Source organism: Barbatula barbatula (assembly GCF_947034865.1).
Source record: "Barbatula barbatula genome assembly, chromosome: 18".
NCBI lineage: Eukaryota > Metazoa > Chordata > Actinopteri > Cypriniformes > Nemacheilidae > Barbatula > Barbatula barbatula.
Genome location: NC_136781.1, coordinates 5,111,558 through 5,135,747, shown reverse-complemented (window position 1 = coordinate 5,135,747; position 24,190 = coordinate 5,111,558). Strand labels below are relative to the sequence as shown.

General features: G+C 38.5%; 1 protein-coding gene across 2 annotated transcripts in view; it reads right to left on the bottom strand.

The window, feature by feature from the left end:
* fstl5 (follistatin-like 5) overlaps nucleotides 1-23,758 on the bottom strand; it is a 100,982-nt gene extending 77,224 nt beyond the window's left edge. The window contains exons 1-3 of one of the 2 annotated variants that reach the window (XM_079479273.1): nucleotides 23,475-23,758; nucleotides 10,958-11,096; nucleotides 7,316-7,346 (exon numbers count right to left, since the gene is read on the bottom strand). In XM_079479273.1, coding sequence (XP_079335399.1) covers nucleotides 7,316-7,346; nucleotides 10,958-11,096; nucleotides 23,475-23,497 — 193 coding nt within the window. In that variant the 5' untranslated portion in view covers nucleotides 23,498-23,758. Of the gene's footprint in view, nucleotides 1-7,315; nucleotides 7,350-10,957; nucleotides 11,097-23,474 lie in introns of both variants that reach the window. The other variant, XM_079479272.1, reaches the window with a different exon arrangement.
* Nucleotides 23,759-24,190: the final 432 nt, after the last annotated feature.

Genomic DNA, 24,190 nt, shown 5'->3' with positions numbered 1-24,190 from the left:
ATGCTAGACAAAAAACGAAATATTTAAGTTGCGTTCAAGCACACACAGTGATTTGTGTTTTTAGAGACACTTTCATGAGTGGTGAGATGGCAAACTTTCAGAGGCTCTGTTTCGTCTCGTCCTTTTTAATGCTTCCCCCATATTGCACTGTCTTGTCACCAGCAAAGGTGCGAGTCCCAGACCATCTGATGTTTTCCAGCACCGAAGCCGGTCCACCGGGATTCTGGGTAATGTAGTAAACAACACTCTGCAGCTTACCGTGCCTTTTTAAGAAGCCTCTGTGGACTCAGCTGCTCGGAAACAGAGAAAACAAATCCAGACGAACAGCCTTCAAACAACAGCTTCAAAAGACAACACAAAAACACGCCACGTTCTCCTGCTTCCCATTACCCCTCCATCTGCTGACTCTTTCCCGACAGCTCCGCTTTTCATCGAAACAAACCAAATCTCTCTTGGAATCATTGCTGGATAGAAGAATGAAATATCACTAAACAGTACATCTCATCACCCTGGGGGTTGTATTAACAAGCACCTGACATCGATGAGGTGTATTTATAGAAGTCTTTACTAAGGGAAAGGCGAGAAAACACAAAGTTCCAGGTTGGAATTCATTAAACGCACTGCTATTCAATCACTAAGCACAATTCATGTCTCAGCACTGACTAAATAAAGCGGAAGACTGGAGCGTGATGATCTGAGATCTGCTTCCTCCGAGACGCTTCACTTTGAATCAGTCGTGGTATTATTTTTCGCTTATTATTTTATTTTCCTTTATTACCTGACACAGATCGGCGCTAATAAATCTGCCGAACAGAATGAGATCAGTCACGGAGCGCACACGCAAACGGCAAATTGGAGAGTTAGTCGACGACAGCGCATAGCAGGCATGTCAAAGTGAGCATTATTGAAAACCAAGCAGTAATTCACTAACAGTATTTGATTTAATAAATACAAATACCTTTCATGATGAAGCACTTGTCACCGGTATCAGTCCGGGGCCAATGGTTTGCTCTTGAAATATGGCCTTTGAATTTATCATGTTAATTCAGCAAACTATTCAACAAGGAGAGGTTTATTAATTTCATCCTGCTGCATAATACGTGGTCGTTCTTTTCTTTGAATTCACAGAGAAATATTGAAAAATCTAAGCTATAAAGTCAATGCTGAGTGATTGCTTTCAGGCGGTCAATAACGCTTTCTCCAAAAATCATTTTAAATTCTCTCTCTTTGAAGAAACATTGTACAGTATAATGATTCCTTAACATAAGTGATTTTCTATAAAGAATGACACATTTAAATAAAAAGTACTGTTCTCTGTCCAAGAAAGGTCATTCCACAAATCTTAGGTGTGAATAAAGCATGTGACAAAAAAAAAGAAGCTGAAGTAACGAAACCTTTGTGTAAAAGAATTTAGTTTTCTCACGGAGTACTTTAAAGGACCAGTGTGTAATTTTTCGGAGGATCTATTGACATAAATGCAATATGATATACATAACTAGTCTTCACAGGTGTATAAAGATCTTACATCTTAATGGAGCGTTGATTTTATTACCTTAGAATGATTTCCATCTACACACACCATGGGCATACATTTCATATAACAGTAGGGGGGGCAAAAAACATACAATTTCTCAAGAGCAATTTTTGAAGGGGACACAAATAATATGGTCAAAATTGTGCCTATAAAGATATGTGAATACAGAGGAAAGCCTTGCTATCATTATTGTAGCATGGAGCATTATTGCAGCATTATTGTAGCACATTTTGTTACAGATTAAAGTATGAGATGACTGTTGCGCAATGACTGTTGATGCAGATGACACAGATGCTTAAATTCTGTGTTGTACTCGTTGATGAGATTTAAGCCCACTGCGGGTCCTGTTGCATGCTGCTAAATTTCATATGGACCTTTAATTCCCAAAGACAAAGATTTCCACAGCTGAATTTACATTTTTGGTTAGTTGCCAATGTGGTTTAGCAATTCAGTGTTGTGTACTTCTTCCTGAGACATTATATCAATACCATATATTCTATATACTTTTATATGTTTCCGTTACCCAGTTACTATAAAGAGTTTGCTTTCTACGTCATATCTGAGTGAACAAACAACCATTAGATGGCCACATTGTTTATCTTCAATCAGTCACGGGGAGCTTCTTGTGTATAAAACGATATCTGCGATTGTTTAAAAGCTAAGAGTGAAAGACACAAGTGTCTGATCTTTAAAAGTGTTTTACCTTCAATGATAAGCCACATGCAGTGATATTCTGCTCCCGTTAAGCAGGGAATATAGTCATTCATTATGAGGCAATGCTATGGCAGAGCCATTGGTAAGAAGATCAGTAAGGAGGAGAATCAGGAGGTGGGATTATTGAGCTTTCTTCAGGAAGAGAGTTAAATCCCATTAAAACACAGTCCTCATTTATTCCCACTGAGTTGTGCTATTTATAAGACACCACTGCTTCACACTAATTGTACACCCCGCAGAACCCCCCACCACCCCCCGCTAACTCACAGAACATTAAAGCCATTACTGTGGCATTCAAGGATTGAATAGTTTGATGTTTTTGGCAGTTTGTCCATCCTTTTGTCTGTGGTTCTGGAGTATCTTGTAGATTGATTGACAATCACAGAACAATGCTTTGATGGGTGCTTTTCAAAATGAATCTGTCCTAACTTGGACATCTTCAACATGGTCACTTTTCAAAGAGAAGAGAGAATGTTTAGGTTTGAGTGATCTCAATGGTTCCACTCCAAAACCAAGTTTGCAATATTTGAAGACAGAGTAGACACTGCAAACATCAAAGGCTCATCCACAGCGAAGGCAGTATGATTGTGATCCATATTTTTTGCCCAAATTCATTTTCTTTTAAAAACAGCATGTAAATGACAATCTGGGTAAAATAAAGACCCAACCATTGGTAAATTAGCACAGAAAATGCCCATATCTAATGCAAACATGGGTTAAAAAGCTAACAATTTGTTAACATTAAGTCAATTTAGCATTAGCTAACATGGACCAACAATGCACAAACTTCTGCAACATTTATTCACATTAGTTAATGTTAATTTCAGCATTTACTAATACATTTTTTAAATCAAATGTTGGAGCTGTTAACATCAGTTAATGTAGAATTAACAAACAATGATCATACAAACTATACAGTATATGTTAATTTAAACCACAGTGCTGGGTTTGTCCCTTTTCTTGTGTACAAGATGACGGACGAGAGGAGAAAAGATGGACGATTTAATGTATGTGCTACAGTAACGTATGTTTCATTCGCTTGGAGAATAAGGCAGTACACATAACAACATCAACCGATTTCTGCACTTTCAGCTGCCACAACACAACATTCTCCCCATTAGGTGTAAAAAAGCTAAAAACCTGTCCTGTTTATTCATCGACACTGCCATTCATTAAATTACCTGGTCTTACAACACTGCACTTCACTGAGCTAGCAAGAATTTTTGCTGGCCAGATGTCCTGCGGTGACTGCAGCAATGGAAAAAGCTTTGCTAAACTCCAAAGTGGTTATTGAATGCAAGATGGCCGGCCAGCCAAAAGCCACTCTCCCTGAAACAGTCTTATTGGTAGTTTATGAGGCAGTACTAGTGTTTTTAGCTGACTGCTAAACAAGCATTAAATAACTTATTAGCATTATGGTAATGAAATGTAGATGGGCTATAAGCACTACGCTACAAAGAGGCTTTAAAACACCCTCGGCATGTAAAAAGAGGTTGTTCTCTCGACGTGGCTGAGACAACATCTGTTAAGAGCAACAACAGAGGTGTTCACCAGCCTCACGAGTGTTTTATAGATTCATTACCTTGCACCCTACTGCTTCATTGGCTTTCGGCTCATCCATATTCATGTTCTCCAAATATTAACTTTTCCCATTGGCTGCTCTTGAATTTAATTAAAGGTCTTAATAGTCAAAGAGCATGTGGAGTGGTCGCTCTCAACATTTTAGAACACAGACAGGTGGAACCTGTTGCTGAATTGCTAGAATTTTAAGAGCACAATGTTTTGTATATATGCATAGGGGAGCGCGGGGCACAAAGTAAAGCGGGGTTAATGGTGTAAGGAATGTTTTTCATAGTTGCACAGGGTTCACTGAGTCGTGCTTTCTGTCTTTTTTATATATGCACATATACCTATACCTAGACGTACATATAAATGTTAAGTACTGTATTTTGAAAGTCATGCTGAGTGACATGAAAAAAGGGAAGAGTCCATGAACACAAATCAATAGATTCTTAATTTCGTTACTATGTCACAAACTGCCGTAAGACTGGGTGGGCTAAAACGTATAATACGTACAACATCAGCAGAATACGGTCAAACCCTTGAAACCTTTTAGAGAAACGAATAACAAAAGAATAAACATTTAAAAGGTATGAAACTGTCTTACCAATACTGCTGAATCAATAACATAAAAATCAAATTTTTTATATAAACCGTTCAAACTAAAAGTAGCTTTCCTGTACCTCAGTGGTTAGAGAATGGCACTAGCAATGCCAAGGTCTTGGATTTGTTTCCAGGGGATTAGAAACAAGTCGCTTTGGATAAAAGTGTCTGCCAAATGAATAAATGTAAAAATGTAAATGGATAAAAGTGTCTGCCAAATGCATAAATGTAAAGAAATAAGACACTGATATTTGATAAATATGTCGCTGATGACTCCACTATGTCCTGTGTCTATCATCTCCTTTTAACCTTGACATATAGACCACTTCACAAGATTAAACAAATGGTCCAGAAGCGATTTCGGTTTCATTTATTTTTATTCATTTTATTTTTATGGTATTTCATATATAGTTCAATATATTATTGTCAGCATCACACTGTGTTCTGTTCAAATGCCACCAACAGGGTAATTCTTCATAATTGCACTAAATGCAACCCGAGACTGTTCCAGATTTTCTAAACCGCAGGTATCCTCTTAAGGCACTGCACATCTTCTGAATAACATACATGCATACATAGGATGTTCATTAAGTATGTGAATGGTGGGCAGTTACCCAAAAGTAATTCCATCAAGTAAATGACTGCAGCCTGGCAGTGCACTTAGCAACACTCTCTGTTCTCACCAGACATGATGCAGTGTTCCCTTTCAAAAACTGAAATGGGATCCCAAAGAAGCTAAAGAGATTTCAGGATTAACATACAATTTAGAGCTATAAGCCTTTGGCATTTCAAAACGTAATATCAACTTAGGCCAAAGAGGTGTCCCTGTGAGCACATTATTAAATTGCACTGTAATGGCAAAGTTGGACAATAGAAAGAAAGACAGCGCCAGGGGACCCCAGCTATTGTGCCAAAAGAATACCATGTGGGAACTCTCTGGTCTTACTGAATAAAAAATCTTGCCTTCAAAAGCTTTTGAATAAGCTTTATAGTACCTACATAGAGTATAAGTAACAGAGTGGGCCCAATACATTACCTACACTACAATATTACAAATAAAGCCTATTTTCCAAACCAAAGATGTGATTTTACCCCCAGTAGTAAAGTATTTATGTTCAGCTCCTGTGCACTTCATTTAAGAAATTGTGCTATGCTTGTACATGCTGTCTTTCTCTGTTCCAAACTCTGACAGCCAATTTCGACTGGATACATATTCACTCCTGCTTAACTTCATGTTCTGCTGTCTAGACTTTCAATGCACAAAGTGGGCAACGTGTGCCGTGTGGAAAATTAAGCAGTAAATGTGAATTATGGTTTGTCTGAACTGCCGTGAATACATTCAATGCTGAGATGTAACGTGCGGCACTTCAAAGGTGAAATCATTATGAAGCAAATGAGCATCATCCCAAGAAAGGAAAGGCTTCATTGAATGCTTTTCAGGCAGTCGAATGAGGTAAAACCCAAAGCCTCCGTTAAGGTAATATACTTAAGTCAGAATTTAATCCACTTTAACACGGCGTAATTAGGAATGAATAATTAAAATGATTGATAAATATTTGAAAAGGCCCCTCAAAAAACATTTCCACACAGAATTACATGTAGAAAGTACACAAGCTTTTTATACAAAACTGTTTTCTGATATTTGGAATGAAAAATAGATTAATGCCCGTGTTTGTCAGGATTATTTTATGAGAAATCTGTTTTATTTTAAGAGATCAAAATAGGCTACAGTGGCCGTAGATTTATGGGAAAGAGGGGGTGTCCAAACATACACAACTGGATTTTTCTAATATTAAACTCAAAGTGAGCATCCTTCTGAAACCTAGTATCTCCATATTTTTTCATTTTTTTATTATTATCAGTTAACCTTAATGTTTGTCACTAGGTTTTGCAAATATCTAACAAAATAATATTTTAAAAGTGCTTGTGAACTGTAACAACGAAGTGTGCAATGATTTGAAATGTTCAGTCTTTTTTCCATTTCCGGAAAAACAGCAAATTTGGATATACAAGGTTTTAGAAGATCAGCAACAATATTCTATATGATTTTGGTGGGTCGATCTACAGGCTCTGAATATATGAACTACGTTTAGTATTAAATACAGAAGAGTACGAGAACACAAGACAATTTTATTAAGAGAGATCCTGTATTTTATCACAACGTCAACTGTACAACTCCAGCTTTGATCTTCTGCAGTAATAAAGTAAGGCTCTTTATTAAAGTCTGATTATAGTTCCTGTAGCCAAAGGAGCCACTCGAACACACCTTTGAACTGACCCGAGATAAAATTGATGACAGGACTTTCACCTCATACAGAGAATGAGGATTTTTCACATCTCAGCGCTCTCTGTAGGTACTTGGCATCATCCGACTAACTCTTCTTAGTGCCGTCTTCATAACCGATGACTGCTGGGTGACAGCCAACTCAAGATTTACTTCTAAAATTACTGGAACTTTTCTAGCATGATAATTGATGTGGATTTATTCTGTCTACCAATATGCTTTTCACAATTTGCATGTATTTAATCCTTTTACTACAGTATTTCTGAAGAAACCTAACATACAGTATCAGTACATTTCTCATCTGTCACATACTGACTCAGAGAGATTTAGCAACAACTTAAGAACAAAATGTCCAAAAACCAATCTTAAAATAAAAACATTATAGGAAAGGTTGTCAGATCCATCTAAAAATGTCAGAGTACGGAAGTTTCCAATGGCTATTAATACTGACTTTGTTTCCATATTCACTCAAGGTATTTTTTATACTGTTCTATGGCGCTTCCACTTTACAAGTCCATGGTACACCTGTAATACCCTAGTACTTTTTGTTCCACTTTTGTGCATATTTGCTTATAGTCAGTGTAGGTGGGACAGAGAGTGAAGTGGAGGATTGTACGTACCCTTAATCCGTAAATTCTCTGAGATCCCGTCCTGCTGGAACAAGAACAAAGAGAGAAACTTACAAAACAGTAGAAACTCTGCACAGACAGCATGTCAACAGACATCCACACACTGGATTCTAGACGTGTTTTACACACCCAAAATAAACCTTTCTGTTTCCGTTCAGAGCTACAAGACGTCAAGGATGCTCTAAGCATATATGTAGAGTATTTTAGGTTGTTTAAAAATGTTCAGCTCTAGCAGAACTACTGGCTAAAGTTTAGGGTCACTTGACTGAAACGTTTTTCAAGATATTAATATCTTTTGATCTGAGGGTGTATGCTTCAATGTTTTTTGTAGATACAAATATTTCAAGGAACAGTTCACCCAAAAATGTAAATTTTTGTATTATAGCAATTAACAATGTAATTGATTATTATTTAAATTAGTATAGCCCGTATTTCATATGTACAGTATACATATATATATATATAGCATGCTCTAAATAATTTTGATTCTATATTATCATTTGAAAAGTCCAAAAACTCTTTCAAACGAACTGAGACTAAAGTGAAAACAGAAAATCCTATTAAAGGGAACAAATATGGTGCTACACCAAATTATACCAAAAATCAAAACTGCTTTTAGTTTCTCACTGTTGTATGTATGAGGAAGCTCAAACTCACCCTGTAAGTAAATAATCAGTAATTGGTTTTGGTACAGAAAAAGATCAGTAAAATGATTTGGATATCTAGAGGGATTATTCGCTTACATGGGATAATTGGTGAGGATTTCCATTTTGTGATTACATCGAGGCAGAACATTTAAAGTTTATTCTCAGTTTTTAAGGGACTTTTTGTCCAATCTGTCCAACACAAGATCAAGCTCCTCCCCTTATGCTAATCCACTGGATTCAACAGAGCACATGGCTAACCAGAGAGCAAACACCACATTATCATCCCCCTCGCTTTAAACGCTCTTTAAAAAAGGTTCTTATGTAAACCACTTCTTTTTATAATTTAAAGCGATAGTTCACCCAAAAATGAAAATTCTGTCATCATTTACTCTCCCTCTTGTCATTTCAAACCTTTATGACTTTCTTCCTTCCTTCCGCAGAACACAAAGGAAGATATTTTGAAGACAGTTAACCGAACAGCACTGGCCCCCATTCACTTCTATTGTACGGACACAAAAACAATGCAAGTGAATGGGGACCAGTTAACAACATTCTACAAGATATCTTATTTTGTCAAAGAGGTGAGTAAATGATGACAGAATTTTTATTTTTGGGTAACTGTCACTTTAAGAACCCTTTTCCACCACAAAGAACCTTTTGTGAAAGGCGAAATGTTTTTTCTATGGCATCAAATATTGTGTCTACTGGTGTTCTGTTACAAAACACAACCTCTCTTTTTTAGCTATATTTTTCTCTTTTTCTCATCTTTTATTCTGACCTTGCTATTCTGAATTAAACCGTGTACAACCGTCATTTTCATCTTGATTCAAGGCTCAAGAAATAATATAATTGCTTTGAGCTGTTATTCATTTCATGTCACCAAAACGTCAAATTCCAGCAAATGGCTGACAGAGCATTTAGCTAACAGCAACAGCTCCATCAAGACTTCTGAAGCACTTTGAAATGATTCGATTCCTGGAATCAACTGTGTGTCAATTACGCAACTGAACGGCAGAAATGACATCACAGCCATAATAAGTACCTACACCGCCCTGTCCTTTAGCCTTAGCTTACATGTGCTCCATCTGCCACTCAAACAGCTAGTTTCGGATTGGTGAAATGCAACGGCAGAGCCAGATTTGAGCCACAATCCGAGTGGCTGTACAGGTTGGGTGGAACTATGGTGAATTAAATATTTTCCTTTGAATCGTTGACAGGACATTGGATTTTGCAGAGGAGGACAAAGCTTCATACTATAAGCTGAATTACTCACGATGATTGAGGCAAGCCAAGGGGAAAGCTAATGGGGTCAACGCTTATCTCCTGTTCATGTGCCACCAAAGCAGCCTCAACCCTGTAGCCTTCGCCACTGACTGAAACACAGGTTCACTACAACAATGATCTTTTTCCATTGCTTTTACAACTTTTCTATACATACTTATACGTGTATGTGTATATATGAGGATCAATGGTCCAATGTATAATTTTGTGGAGGATCTATTGACAGAAATGTGATATACTGTAAAATTCATAACTATATCTTCAGAGGTGTATAAAGACCTTACATAGTGAAGCGTTATGGTTTTTTTTACCTTAGAATGAGCGATTTCTATCTACATACACCCTTAGTTGGAATTCACCATGTTGTTTCTACAGTAGCCCTAAATAGACAAACTGCTTAACAAAACGCGTTTCCTAAATACGATATTTCTTTCAGCAAAGAAGATAAAACGTGATGTAATCTTAGCCCCGTGTCAACCACCGTAGTGCTTGGCAAGTGAGGCGTGGAGTGAACCGTTGGTTGCAATTCGCAACCTCACCACTTGATGCCCTTTAAATGTTATACCCTGGACCTTTAAGTCTTCTGAAATGGTCTACACAAAGTTTTTTAACTCATTTCAAGGCCTCTTTCTGTACATGCATGAGCACATTTTTCAGCATTATAAAAAATATTTTATACTTTTTTTTAATGTCTTTAATCTTACTGTATGCTACCGGTCAAAAGTCTTGGCTCACTCTTTCTTTATTAGCCGTATTTCTAACACAAATGTACTGTGGTAATAATTTTTATCACTAAAGTTAAAAGTATAAAAATGATGCAAGCATTGTTGAGATTTTATTTAAAGTAGTAACACTTTCCTAGAATTTGTGGGGGAAAAACACCTCAACCGCTTGAATCTACAGGGCTCACCCGGCCGGTGCATTTAAAACAAATACTTTTGTCACTTTATCATCCATGATGTCTCACCATGTGATGCTTTTTAAACAGTAATGAAGGAGGTCCCATCATTGCTGGGGTCTTATTGGCTGCTTTTTCTTCCCTTCAAGACTTCCAAAAACAAAATAAATGAATAAAACTGACAAAAAAATCCAGAGAATAACCTACATTTTTAAACAAACACATTAGATTAACTTTCTTAAAGAGCCCCTGATGAATTCTCTGTCCTCCGCTCAGCTGTTTTTACTGTATTCAAATAAAGGTAACGTGTATCAACGAGAGACGGCATGACGTCCTCCAGCAGACGCTGCCCTTCCTTAGTCAGAGTTTAATTGATCTGTTACATAATGTTGATCTTCTGAGTGCTGCCAGACCTTCGCTCACAGAGAGAAAAGCGCTGAGGCCTGTTTGAGCTGCATTATGTTTTTGTGGGGGGAAAACACCTCAACCGCTAGTATCTGACTGCACAGCTCACCCGCTGCAATGGCCGGTCAATAAACATTCAATTACACAATCACGCTGGGATGTTTTATCTTGATCTTTGTTTAAATTATCGCCTGTGGTTCTAATTGTCCACAGCGAAACATCTCATAGGTTTCACATACTTTTAAATATTATGCATATCTGATATATTTTATGAGCAGAGGAAAGATTCATAAATCATCTGCTCGACGCAATGCAGATTTCTGGGGTAATTTGCATCGTAGCCGACCAGACACAAGTCTCCTCTTGTCACGGGATGTCTAATGAAATAGGAAAGATCGATACCTTGTGACGGAATCTGACGAGAGGTCGATAGGCCATTGGGGTAAATCCGTCCTTGGAGGGACGTGCATCGGCGATCAAAACTGCCCCCAGGAGCAGGAGCCCTGCCCAGCATCGTCTGAAGCCTCTCATGAGTGCCCTCCTGTAATGAAATAAAAACAACATAAACAAATAAACAACATGTGGTGTAAACCTCTTCAAACAAACAATACACCACAGCTCTTCTAATAAGAACAGACAAAGGAGACTGCCAATCTGCTGTGGGTTAAACTAATGCTTTCAATAGACGCCCCACACTCAATAGCAAGATTAAATCTACTTTTGGATCAATTAGGGAATAATGAGCACCATGAGGAAGTAAAGATAGGAAGAGGGATTGATACATTACACTCATGACAATGAATGCATTATTACATTTTAGTTTGTCATCCAAGTAACATTATGAAGAGAAAGGGTAGTCTTAGTACAGAATTATGGATACACTTCACTTTTTCATTCAATGCAGAGTATGGATGTGTAAAATGAATGTAGTTTGAAAAGCATTTGGGTAAATTTGATGAGAAAGGTTTGAGGTCGTATTAGGGCTGTCACAATAACCGACTTTTACGATATGTTATCCTGTCCAAAATAATTTATCAATATATTATCGCGATATTTAATTAAACGTATGAGGAGCAGGTCGGCATGCATGTGTGTCTTCCGCATTCGCATTTAGAATAGATCGCATTTATAATACATCGAATTTACAGAAGTTTGGTACAAGTTGAGGTTGAAATTCATGACCGAATTTTCCTTTTTGTGTGAATTATTCCTTTAAGGCAAACTTTAGAATGAGTGCTTAATAGTTACAATGTGTTGAATTTACACAATATCAATAATCCTGATTTTTAATATCACAGTTTTTGTCAATACCGGTATATAGTGACACACCCAGTTCATGTTGACATTTTCAATATTATTGACTTTTAATTGCTGATGTGGCAAATTGCTGAGCCCAGTTTCTGATATCATTGGGATCTCTGTTAAAACTTTAGTTAGACATTTCTTAGATTTCTGAGACTATTTCTCAGGAGAAATATCTGAGATGCAGGAGACTTAAGCAAAAGTTTCCATTTGCTCTCCATTAAATCCCATGTGCAGAAGAAATACTATTATTTCTCTCAACATGTAGTGGTCTAGCTTTTGTTGAAACTAGCAACTTTGTATTAGCACCTATTGCTCTTTTATGACATATTGCTTATTGCTCCCCGAACTCTTTGTAAGTCGCTTTGGATAAAAGTAAATTTCTATATTCCAGTATTTATTCCAGAATTATTCTGCACGCACTTGTGTTGGGTTCACAAATGTTGTACAGGTAACCTAAAATGTTGTTATTATCATTCAAGGGCTGAATTTTAAAGGTTAAAAGTAAAAGAGATTGAAGGTTATTCACAAATTTGTCATTGAAACTAATGTTGCGAATAACACAGCGTTCATTTTGTTAAACGAATCAATAGAAATGCGATTTATTTCAGTGAGCTGTACAAGCAAAGTCTTTATTTCATGTGAATGGTCTGAAGTGAGGCGCATGACTCGCTTGCTAAATAAACTAGTCTTCTGGATGCAAACCTGTATCCATCTGTTCTTTCACTTTAATCGCGCCGTGCCTGGCTGTCATTTATCAGACGTCTGTGTGAGAATGAGAAAAAGAGAGAGAGAGAGAGTGTGGAAAAGAGGAGATGGAAAGCTGTGCGCTCACCTATGGGGATAGTCATCATAACTTTATCAGGTGGCCATAAATCGTCTGGGCCACATCTATGTCAAGTGTGTCGGCATTGACTTTCAAATGAGGGATCTGTATCATTCACAATGTTCATAATAGATCACTGAGTGCCAGGCTCTCAGCAGGCGGCTCAATATGACCGTCTCCTGTTGCATCTAAACAGTACGGTCATAGCTGCTCTGATCAGTAAACAGCTGTGTACAGTCTCTCCTGAACATTTATCTGCACATAAAAGCCTACACCCCGCACTCTGGATGACAGTGGAGACGCCTGAAGTCTGTTTAGCTACAACTTTTGCCACCCCCCCATACAGTGCACTAAATGCTTAACATCCAACTCATACTGATCACAGCGGATCATCAGCCAAAGGAATGTATAGTATAAAGGAGAAATGACAGACTTGCTCAGTCTTAGACACCCATGGACTACCTACAGTCTACTCAATGGGAAAGTCTAAGAAAACCAATCGCAATCTGATTGGATGGCTTCTCCGTACAACCGATCGCAAGCTCCCACTCGTCTCTTTATTTTCAACAAGGCGGATGTGGATACAGCCGACAGCTATTGATGCTCACAGAGGAACTGTTAAAACTTGTAAACCTCTTTCTTAGGGATGATTGCACAGGCTTCAACGCTTTCACTCCCTCAGGGGTCTCAAGAATGGAGAAAACACTTCTGGAAGGAGGTGAATGCACAAGTCCTGATGGCTGCAAAGCATTTTTAGAATGGAAGTTTCTGCCTGTGATGGACATCTACACTAGTGCACATTTAAAAGCATATTGCACCAAAAAACTAAACTTCTGTCTTCATTTATTCTCCCTCGTGTCATTAAAAATAGTATGACTCTTTCTTCTGTGAAACACGAAAGAAGATATTTTGAGAAATGTTGTAGGGACCTTGTGTCCATACAATGCAAGTCAACGAGGGCCAATGTTCTTTCAACATTCTTGTAAATCAACGTTCTTTAAAACATCTTCTAAAAGAGTTCAACTTGGGGTGGAGATGTTTATGATCCTGGTCATAGAGCTTGGCAATATGAGATTTTCAATCAAATAACACAAGTTTGACAGTTTAGTCTAGTTTACATTTAACAAAGGTGCTATGAAAGACTCTTTACAGTGATGCCATGATATAAAACATTTCCCCTAAAGAACCATCCCGTCAAAAGATATTTTTTCCTACCTTTTTATAATCTAAGGAACCTGAATAAACTGATTTTTTCAACCAAATATGTTACAGATTGCAGCTCTAAAAGGATAGTTGACCCAAAAATGACAATTCTGTCATCATAACCTCACCCTCAGATTGTACAAACCTGTACACATTTCTTTGTTCTGCTAAACACAAAGGAAAATATTTGGAAGAATGTCAGTTACCAAACAGATCTCATCCCCCATTCAGTGCCATAGTAGAAAATAAATCATATGGGAGTCGATGGGGAATGAGATCTGTTTGGTTACTGACATTTTTCTAAATATCTTCCTTTGTGTTTAGCAGAGCTGAGAATGAGTGCAGGTCTGGAACAATCTGAGGGTGAGTAAATTATCATTTTTGGGTGAACTACCCCTTTAATATGCAGATACTAAAGGTCAACACACTTATGACCTGTTACTTGCATTGAAAGGAATAATTTCCCAAAAATACAAATTAATATACCCTCATGTCATTCCAAACCTGTAAGACGTTCTGCTGAACAGAAGTGATATTTTGAAGAACGTTGGTAGTCAAACAACACTTTTCCCCATTGACTTCCATTGACAGGACACACAAAAACAGAGACACTGTGATCCACAGAAATAGGTTTTGACATTTGACAATGACATGAGGTTCAATAAATGAGGAAATGAAGAACCAAAAAGCAAACAAACATCGCACACAAAGTCAATAGTTATAAAAGTTACAAAATCAAATTTTCACGCAATATAAATCTGCGGTTTTCTGTTCTTAACAAACGGTCACAGCAAAAAAATTTTTTTGATCTTTATTCAGTCAAAACAACCCAATCCAGACTATTCTGCCGTCTCGCTCTTTCTCCCTCTCTAGTCTTGTTTATGGATGCAACTGTTTACATCACGTCTACAGAAGTGACAGAGATTTGTTAGCGGACGATTTCCAGTCTTTAACAGTCGCTGTGAAAATCGCGCCTATATTCTTCAGTCTGTCAATCAGCGACAGAAGCCGGCCATTTGTGTCAATGTGACTTTTTTCTGTCATTGTCTAGCTGTCAGTGGAACCTTTAATTATATTTCACTGTGTAAAAGGGCTCGTGCAAAATGTTACAGAATTTGCCTTCAATATTGTTAAACCACATGAGTGTCCTAAAGGTCACGCAAAATATCTTTTCCTAGCTTTGTTTCAATATCATTAAGCTACAGTCAGGGGTTTAAATGTCACAGAATGAAACTGTCCTGCAATTCTCCTCCACCAGTGCTTACTTATACTGTTTTAGCTTACGGTTCACACAACTGCTAATTTAATCAACATTCAGTCTTCTTCATTGAAATGTGATGCATCCGTTGTGACACAATCCATGGAAATCTAATTATTAAGTCTATGTGGCTGTTTAGCAAGTCTTGATAGTGCCTTCAAGCTTACAATGCAATGGATGCTGTCAACCATGAACCGAAAACAACAGAGCTCTTAAACATCAGGCTTTCAGGTACGGTACTGTAAGCACCTCGGCGCTGGGAGCTTTTTGAGGCTCTAATGGCGATGTCTTTATAGACGTCTGTAATGCTCACAAACTCACTCCTATGGAACTCCTTTTCTCTTTATAGAAGTTGTAAAGCAGAGCTGGAAAACAGTGGAGTGATTAAAGTGATGCATTTCTGCAGACTGTGAACTACTTTGAAGCTCCATACACATAAAAGCTGAAGTGCATTAACCTGCGCGGCATCACATGGCTCTCTGTCTCCGTGACTGTTTTTGTGTCAAATAGTTGTTTTATCACTATGTGAACTGAAGGTCTGTGGTCTCATGCAAAAAAACAGGATACTTTATATATATATTATATGAGACAAAATAAAATAAAATATGACAGCAAAATAAAATAAAAATGAAATAATACAGTATTAAATAATCTGTCCTGATAAAACGGGACAAAAATGTATAAATAAGACAAATAAAAGAGAATACATAAACTAGTATTTGAGGTTCCTGTTATATCTGTAATATTCCATTTCTGTAGCTCCATCACAACCTTGTACAACATCTCTTAACTCTACAATTTCCAATACGATAAAGACCGCTAAACAACCAAACTGTGAATTAAAATAAAATAGTTTATGCCTTTTATTTGCCATTAAAATTCCAGTTGTGGAAAATATCTGACCCTCACAAGTAGAGGTCATATTGCGATCAAATTCCCATCACATGACCTGATCCAGCCAGGCGGGTCGACCACGTGCTCTGGTTCTTTAACCAGATTAGCGTGAGAAGAGTAAGCTTTATCCAGCCCAGGGCAGACCGTAAATATCTCAGACTCATTACACCCAAAGCTCCGTTTCCATTGCTAGTCAGATAAAAACACGCCGGCATCCAATCACAGATGAGAAGAGAGATCAGCCCTTGCGTAAATGCTACTCTCCTCTCCATGTCTACCTATGTGCATTATCTATTATTGCTCATCAATTTAATAACCATGCTTTTTCTTTTTTCATCCCAATGCATTGCTACCACACTATATATCAGAAAATATGACTCATGGTCAATTGTATTTTAATAGGTAATACTTTTTTTTTAAGTGTGTGTGTACATCTGTGTGCCAACGATTACATTTTACCCCCAAACTGTTTTCAGTCATATACAGATTTCAAATTGGTGCATATAAAAACCTATCTACTAAGGACTTCTGTGCAAAATGAAAACTGCAGGTATCATTTTATGCTCTGCTGGTTGGTCATGACCTAAAGATATATCACAGATCTGTTTTGATCACAGACTGCAGGAAGAAACAAAACTAAATGAAAATAATACAATGAATCTAACCACAGAATCATGCAAAGCTAAACTGATGAGACCACCAGCTATCCAACACAAACAAGACTTAAATGTGTTTTGTGCAGAGAAGTATTATCTTATTAATATAATACAATTGACATTCACTTTTGGAGCTATTATCAATGTTATTACTGTGTAGGGTCAACACATTATCTGTAGCTTTTTAAGAAAAACTATTTTGACAACTGACAACAACTTCACAACCACAAGAAGGAAGAAAGAAACTAAAACATGTCCAACATTTTGAAGTCTAAACTTGGTTTGAAACACTTTTTTTCCTGTTTGCTTCCTCGCTCAGATCAGAGGGGTCCAACACTAAGCGGTGGCACCGAATGCTTAAATCTTTTCCGTTTTGCGTGGAAATCGAGCTCAGAGCTAAATCGGTAATCGTTCTTAAAATCCTGCTCAGAAGTACATATCCAGGAGGATAAACAAACTTCAAATCAAATTCGGAAGCGAGGCAATTCAGCCACCAACCTCAACAGAATGACTCGACTGTGTCATTGCAGCTTTGCTACATTGTTGAAAGGAGACAGCACATGGATCACATCTCATCCCTATTTTTCTCAATAAAAGAAATCTGTCTCTTTTGGAGTAAACATTCAGTTGGATTCAAACCAGATTAATGCGCAAACATTCATATGAGCACATCGAAATAACTCTTTGGCAAATCCCATAGGTGTTCTACCACCCTGAATGACTCACTTCCCGGTCTCCCGCGCCCGCTAAAATGGGTTTGCTGAGCCTGCCAGGTAATATACTGATCAGAATGTGAGGTAGTCCCTTGGGCAAAAGCATACAGACTTCTCCAAATGGTTGTGCTCTCTTTTGCGAGGACGTGCGTTTGAGCTCTTTAAAATCGAATAGGAGGAGAGGCATTAAAACAGGACCAAATAGTCATAAAATAGTTATGCCTGAGGGAGCTATCTGGATCTCGCTCACCCCTCGAGGGCTGTATCCTATATACAGAGACCTTCCCCAAAATCTCTTTTAACCTATATTCACATTGCATTTATGCATGCGCCAGACAATTTACAGTAGAGTGCATTCAAGGTGTACATTTGATCAGTTTGTGTTTTTTGGAACTCCACCAGATTGACTTTCACAAAAATTGACTTTCCCCACCCACTGGAGAGCTTTCCAGAGAAACCTTTCTCTGATAAAAAAAACATTGGTATTCCATACTTGCCTTATGATTTACCAGAGAGGTAATTAACAGTGCAATTTGAAGCAGTTTTTTATATTCGCAGTCTGAGACGGCGGTGGTGCCATTAAAATTATGATTTGCAAAGTGCATTCCTGAGCTCCTTGTTTAGTTTATCACCTAACATGGAGCTCCAGATGCTTTTTGCTTGGGCTGTTTAGCATTTTTCCCGGGTTAATCTGGACTAATTAAATGCAGCGCACACACGCAAGAGCATGAGCACGTGGAGGTGAGATTGGAGTACGGCCATACAGACACTGCAGGCTGCGGACCTCTACTTGTGGCTCAAGACAGATGCTACCATGTGAAACATGCCCCGGTGTCCATTAAAATGCGACACTCGGGATGGATGTCTGGGTTGTGATGCTGAGGCTCTGCGTATACCAGACACGTGCAAAAGACAGAAGCAGTCAAAGACCCAGAGCTCTGGCAAAGCCAATGTTTTTCCTGCACGCTGACGCCCTCCAGCCACACACCCACTACATCAGCAGGATCAGACGGCCGGCCCACCAATCAGGATTGGCAGTGCTAAGAACACCCGTGAACTAAACTGAAAATGCCCTCGCAATTTCCCTGTGTGAGTTGAAATCGCATTTCCTAGCTCGGCTTTGTTTTTTAATCTATTAAACTTCAAAACGCTTGTTATAAAAGCAAATTAATTTCCCCCAAGGCCAAAGCTAGATCCAGCGTGAAGCGAATACTGCCTGTCAAACACAAATCTTTTCTTTCAAGAACAAATTAAGATACCCATATAAGCCATGCTAAGTAGATGTTAATGTGATATCACCCTAAGCGAGCGTGTATGGAGCCTGTAGGCCCTCGTTATCATACTCAGATCAGTCTTAAATGGCAAAGGGGGACAAAAAGGGAAATCAATGTCTAGTGGTGGCCTATTTGCCAGTATACTAGACAAGTGAACAGGAAATTCAGAAAGGATTAGAGTAGATGACAGCATAGGCGTAATTTGCGGGTGGGACAGGTGGGACATGTCCCCACCTCCTTTTGGAAGAAATTAAGAAATGCTTTCGGAAGTGTGTATTGTTTAGGGACCATTAACATGGATGCGCCGCTTTCTCACTATCGCCCGTTGCTCACACTCATAAGTTATTTTTGCATAAAATAGCGACCCCAGAACGACCCCAGAAACGCGGCCAGTATGAAATGCATGCATCATCCGCGCTCGCAGTGCATCCAGTGTCCAAGCTCAAAAACGCGTAAAGCACGAACAAATGACATTTTTTTTCATGGGAATAAATTGTAAATTGTTGCACCGCAACAGCCAAGTGACCTTCCCCAAATGACAGGTTGGGAAGCATCGTCAATAAGCAGAGAATGCAATGGACACAACGCCCACTATGGCCTATATGATAAGTATTCCCAAAGAGTTATTACAGAAAAAATGTATTAAAGTATTCATTGTTTTTGTATTTTCAAAACAAAGTTACGTCACTGATGTAGACTAAAGTGAATTGCATTAAATAACAGCTTATTGGTATGTATATTTTATGTATAAAACATTATTAATAAGTTAATGCATTTGTTTTAGGTGTTTTATACTGCAAGTTTAGACAGATAGTATAGCTCTTCACCTGAGGTTTTTTAATTCAACATAACATGTGAAATATCAGCTGAACTCATACTGACTGTACAGAGGCATGTGTCATCGATTATAACTTCAGAGTATATCATAAGACTGTGTTATGTTTATACATTATTAAACAAAGTACATTTTTTTGTGAAAAGAGCTCAGTTAAAGTTCTATTGCCACAAGTGATGCAGTTTTAGAAGCTCAACTGTGCCAACTGAAAAGTTTAGATGCAACAGGTCAATAGAAAAAACAGTCAGTTGAGTCAAGGTCTGAAATGTTTTACAGTGTTTTTGATAGAGATATTGTATGAGATTCTTTCTTAATATTTTTTTTCTATTTCCCTTGACGGAAATTTGAATGGAAAGTATTTTTGTTTGTTAATTTTATAACGGACTATATTCAATTTAAAGCTACAAATAGTATAGACCACTTTGCAAGATGTAAACACTGAAAAAGCACTCAAAAGCACTTCTGGTTTTAGTTTTTATTTGTATTTAATATTACACAAATAATTAAATATGAAATATATTCAACATTTTGGTTCAGTTATAAATGTCCTGTTTGTTGAATTTTGTTCAAACTAGGGTTGTAAAATGGTCAATCGCGATTAATCGCATCCAGGATGTAGGCATGCACACAAAAAAGTTTAAAGGGGTGGTGCAACGGTGTGTCTTGCATTCTGACTTCTTTACAATGTTAAACATGTTGTCGTCTCATGGTTAACTTGTCAAAAAATGAATTGGACGTATTACGTAGTATTTCTGTGCTCCCCAGTGTTCATTCGGAAAGTATTCAAACATGAAAAATTGTTACGTAACAACTTTTCTTAGTCCCTTATTGGACAATTCTCCCAGGAAAAGCATGCGGCACGCCCACGCATCAACCACGGAGACCGGGAAGAGGAGCATAAGTCACTTTCACTTGTTTGCGGAGTTCAGCTGCGTTATTTGTTCGCTGCATTTAGGTGATGAATGTTATATAAACGGTGGATATAACGCTGGATTTGGAGATCATTTGAGACTGATAGATGGAGGGGCGGTCCCAGTGCTAAAAGGTTCTGGATGTGAACCGCACGCGGTAAGTGAAACTGATGTCTGTGTTTTCTTGGCAATGTGTGCACAAATGCTTTAGTTCTGCCTCCCGCGACACACGTTGCATTTTTTTTCGGAAATAATCGTACAGCTGGATCTGTCTTTTATAAATGTGATAAACTAAAGACTCTGCAGATATTTGAAGGGTGCGATACTATTACTCAAGATTAACATTAGATATGTAGAAACTGAGTTATGGCCGCTTTAAGAAACAATTGTGCAGTGTGTTTTTTAAGCTAACCAACAACTAAAATTCAAGATTCATTATTTGTTTGGTGTCTCCATTAATTGTTAGAAAGTTATCAATGATGCAGTACTTGCTTTTCTTACCAATCTTACTTCATTACACACTTAGACCACCGCAACCCTGCTATACAGAACTGAGTTTCATAATTCAAATCCAAACTACAGTATAGCAATAACCAACACCACAAAGCTGCCAACACCCATACGTTTACCCCAGCAGATGGCTAAAGACAGCAGGTCAGCGCAGCCCTTTGTGAGACTAGTCTCATAGATAGCTCGATGTGTGCTGACCACTGAACTGTGTTATTCGCTGGCCACGGAGGATTGCACTGACCTGTCCAATCTGTGGGGGGTGTCAGGGTTCATTAGTGCAACTGTAGGACTCACTCAAGTCTGTGATGAACATATCTATGGACAGGGGCCCCTTAGAGACAAGAAATAAAGTTATGAGGCAGTGTGCGCTTAGCACCTCCATCCTGACAGCATTGTTCAAACACAAACACGCTCTGATGCCGGGTTCTTATTTGAATGCGCATCTCGGGGCGACGTTACTCACATGGAGGCTGCAGAGGCGAGGCAGTCATTTGAAGAGATTAATTATTGAAAGCAATTAGACTGTTTGTCTTGCCTCTCTTCATTTTTGTGTGTGTGTCGTAAGAGCGCCTCTCAACACAGTAAACAACAGCAAGTCTCCGAGAACTATTATGCACATACAATGACAAGTTGGCAAGACAATGATGATGATGATGATGATGATGAAGTCAAGCAATGATTAATTTAAAGATCAGAGCTCTTCTTGATATGTTTGGTAAACCACTCTCTGTGCCTACATGGTGTATACATGTAATGGTGCCTACATTAATTTCCACTTCTGCTCATATCAATGCCCATTACCCCATCACTACCTCAACTTGTTGCTAAAACAATTACAATGATTTACCTCGGAAAGATGGAGAGACAAAGTGCCCCCCTGCAAAGTGCAGTCTTATCTGTAGATTTTCCCATTGGCAAAGAGGCTCTAACAATTTCCAGTTCTTGCCATGTAAATGGAGATACTGCTTGCCTTCTCTCCATTTGTCTGAAAGCCCTGCAGGCATCTTTTCCAGCATCTCCTCTGCTTTTTGTGCATTTTAACATTAAAGGCTAGATTGTTTTGTATGAGTGTTTGTGAGTTTGGCCATCTTTTTGTGCTGTAGAGGTAATTGGTTGTCGTTTCTCTCACTCTGTGCACACCTTGTACAGTCTTTGCCTTCAATGCATATTTTATCACTGGGCACTAAGGAAAGCACCAAAACATACATCTGATGTATAACTGGGTGTGCATCAGAGACAGAGCTCAGTTAGAGAGGCATGAGAGCACACAGCAGCTAACCCTTACTGAGTTCTCATGCATTAACTATGAACCTCATCCGTCATACTGGGCAGGGGTACAGTGCATTTCCTCTCATCTTTCAGTTTATGATATTTTACTTTCCTCTGTTTATTTAGTTTTTTAACTTTTATTTAGTTTTGAGTCATGCTCTGCACTTATGCCTTCATTGTAAATAAACCTCAGCAACACAGTGAACAAATAAAGCACTTAGTCCAAACAAAAGCACACACAAGGTGTGAACGTACGGAGGAAAAAATCTAAACAGTTTAGAAAATTACACTGCTTAAACTTCATGTATGTTTCCTGACGCGTTTTTGTTATCGTGTGCTTTAAACATGATAAAAATAATAGCTAAAACCTTTCAAATGGATAAAGAAAAAGTCGTAAAGGGATAGATGTATTCATTGATGGTCATAAATAACAAGAAGTTTCGATTAGGACATGATCAATACCGAAAACATTACTCGCCAGTTAATGTGCGCCGTCCACGCAATGAGAAGCGTTCAGAGATCAGACGCGTTTATCATGCTCCTTGTTTTTTTAAGCTTTTATGATACAATCGTCAAGTTAGTTCAACTTTGGAAAAACGTAAATCGTGACCCCGTGTTCTCTTTCATTCTACTGGGCTCTGGTTGTTCCTGAACGCGAATCGTGTCCTGTATAAACAGCCTTTAAAAACTGCACCACGAACACCAATCTGTGACCATCCTGATCATGAACCGCAAAATTACCCGCGTTCCCGTTTTACACACGCACCAGATTGAATCTGCACGAGGAGAAACAGTATAATGTCAGTGCGAGCACGGTGTCAATCGTCGATTAGAGTGCTAAGAAAAAACGAAGCACCCTGCTGTTAAAGTAAACGGCCACGAGCTGTGCCCAAGGTCCCCTACATGCGCAATCGTTGACTTTACAGTATATCATACAAAGACTATGGTAGCACCGTTTCGGTTTACGTGACAGAGTGAACTTGTCCCCGATAGAGCCAGACCTAAAAGCTCACCTAACTTCATCCCACTCGATCGAGCACAGATAAAGGTCTTCTGTCCCTTGCCATTGCGCGCCCGGTTTACCGAATGTCACCGCGCAATATGCTGAATTATTCACGCTACAGCTAAAGTGCTTGGCACGGTGCATATCCGTCTCATCCCTTTGAAGTAGTGCAGTACAAAAGCCAATGAAAACAGCGTTCCTAAAAACGCACATGAAAAACTGACCCGTGCTGCATCACGGACACGAGACAAAAAGAGAAGATTACCTGTGTATCCAACTACAAGTCATCCAGAAATGTATTCCCTCGTAAGGATGTCAAATCACGGTATTACTTTCAGAGTGTGTAAATAAATCCAATGACGCTTTGGTTACACAACGTCCTCAGAGCGGCAATCCTTTGACGAAGTTACAAACCCGGCTCGTGTATTCCTTTCGAAATAATTCACGTGGAAATCCTGCTTTCAGCACCTCCGGTGGAGTGGACAGCTCCTCAGCTTCACCTCGCGCCTCGGATCTTGAGTGCCACACTAGCGCGAGCCCTTCAACTACTGGCTGTCAACCCGGCCAGATTTGCATACAATAATACTGTCAGCCAATCAAAAGCCCCGCTGGGTGGAAACAGCCTGGCTGTTCCGTTTAAATGAATCGTCCTTGACAAAGATGACCAGAGTTTGTGCGCATCCTGTCCTGTTTTCACCCTTCACTGCCTTGCAGTGTTTTTGTTTGCGTGTGCATCCTAATAAATACATAAGTTAAATTATAATGGATTAAATATTAGTGTAACTGGTGGAAATATTTCTGTTTTGCATTGCTAGTATAGATATTTCATTTATTAACAAATTTATTTATTTTGCAACCAACATTTCAGCATTACAGTTTGGGTCAAATATGAAACTTAAGATTACTTGAATTCCAAAATGTCTTACTGTTTGGATAGTACTTGCTTTTGCATTAACACAAGCATGCGCTTAAATTCCACTT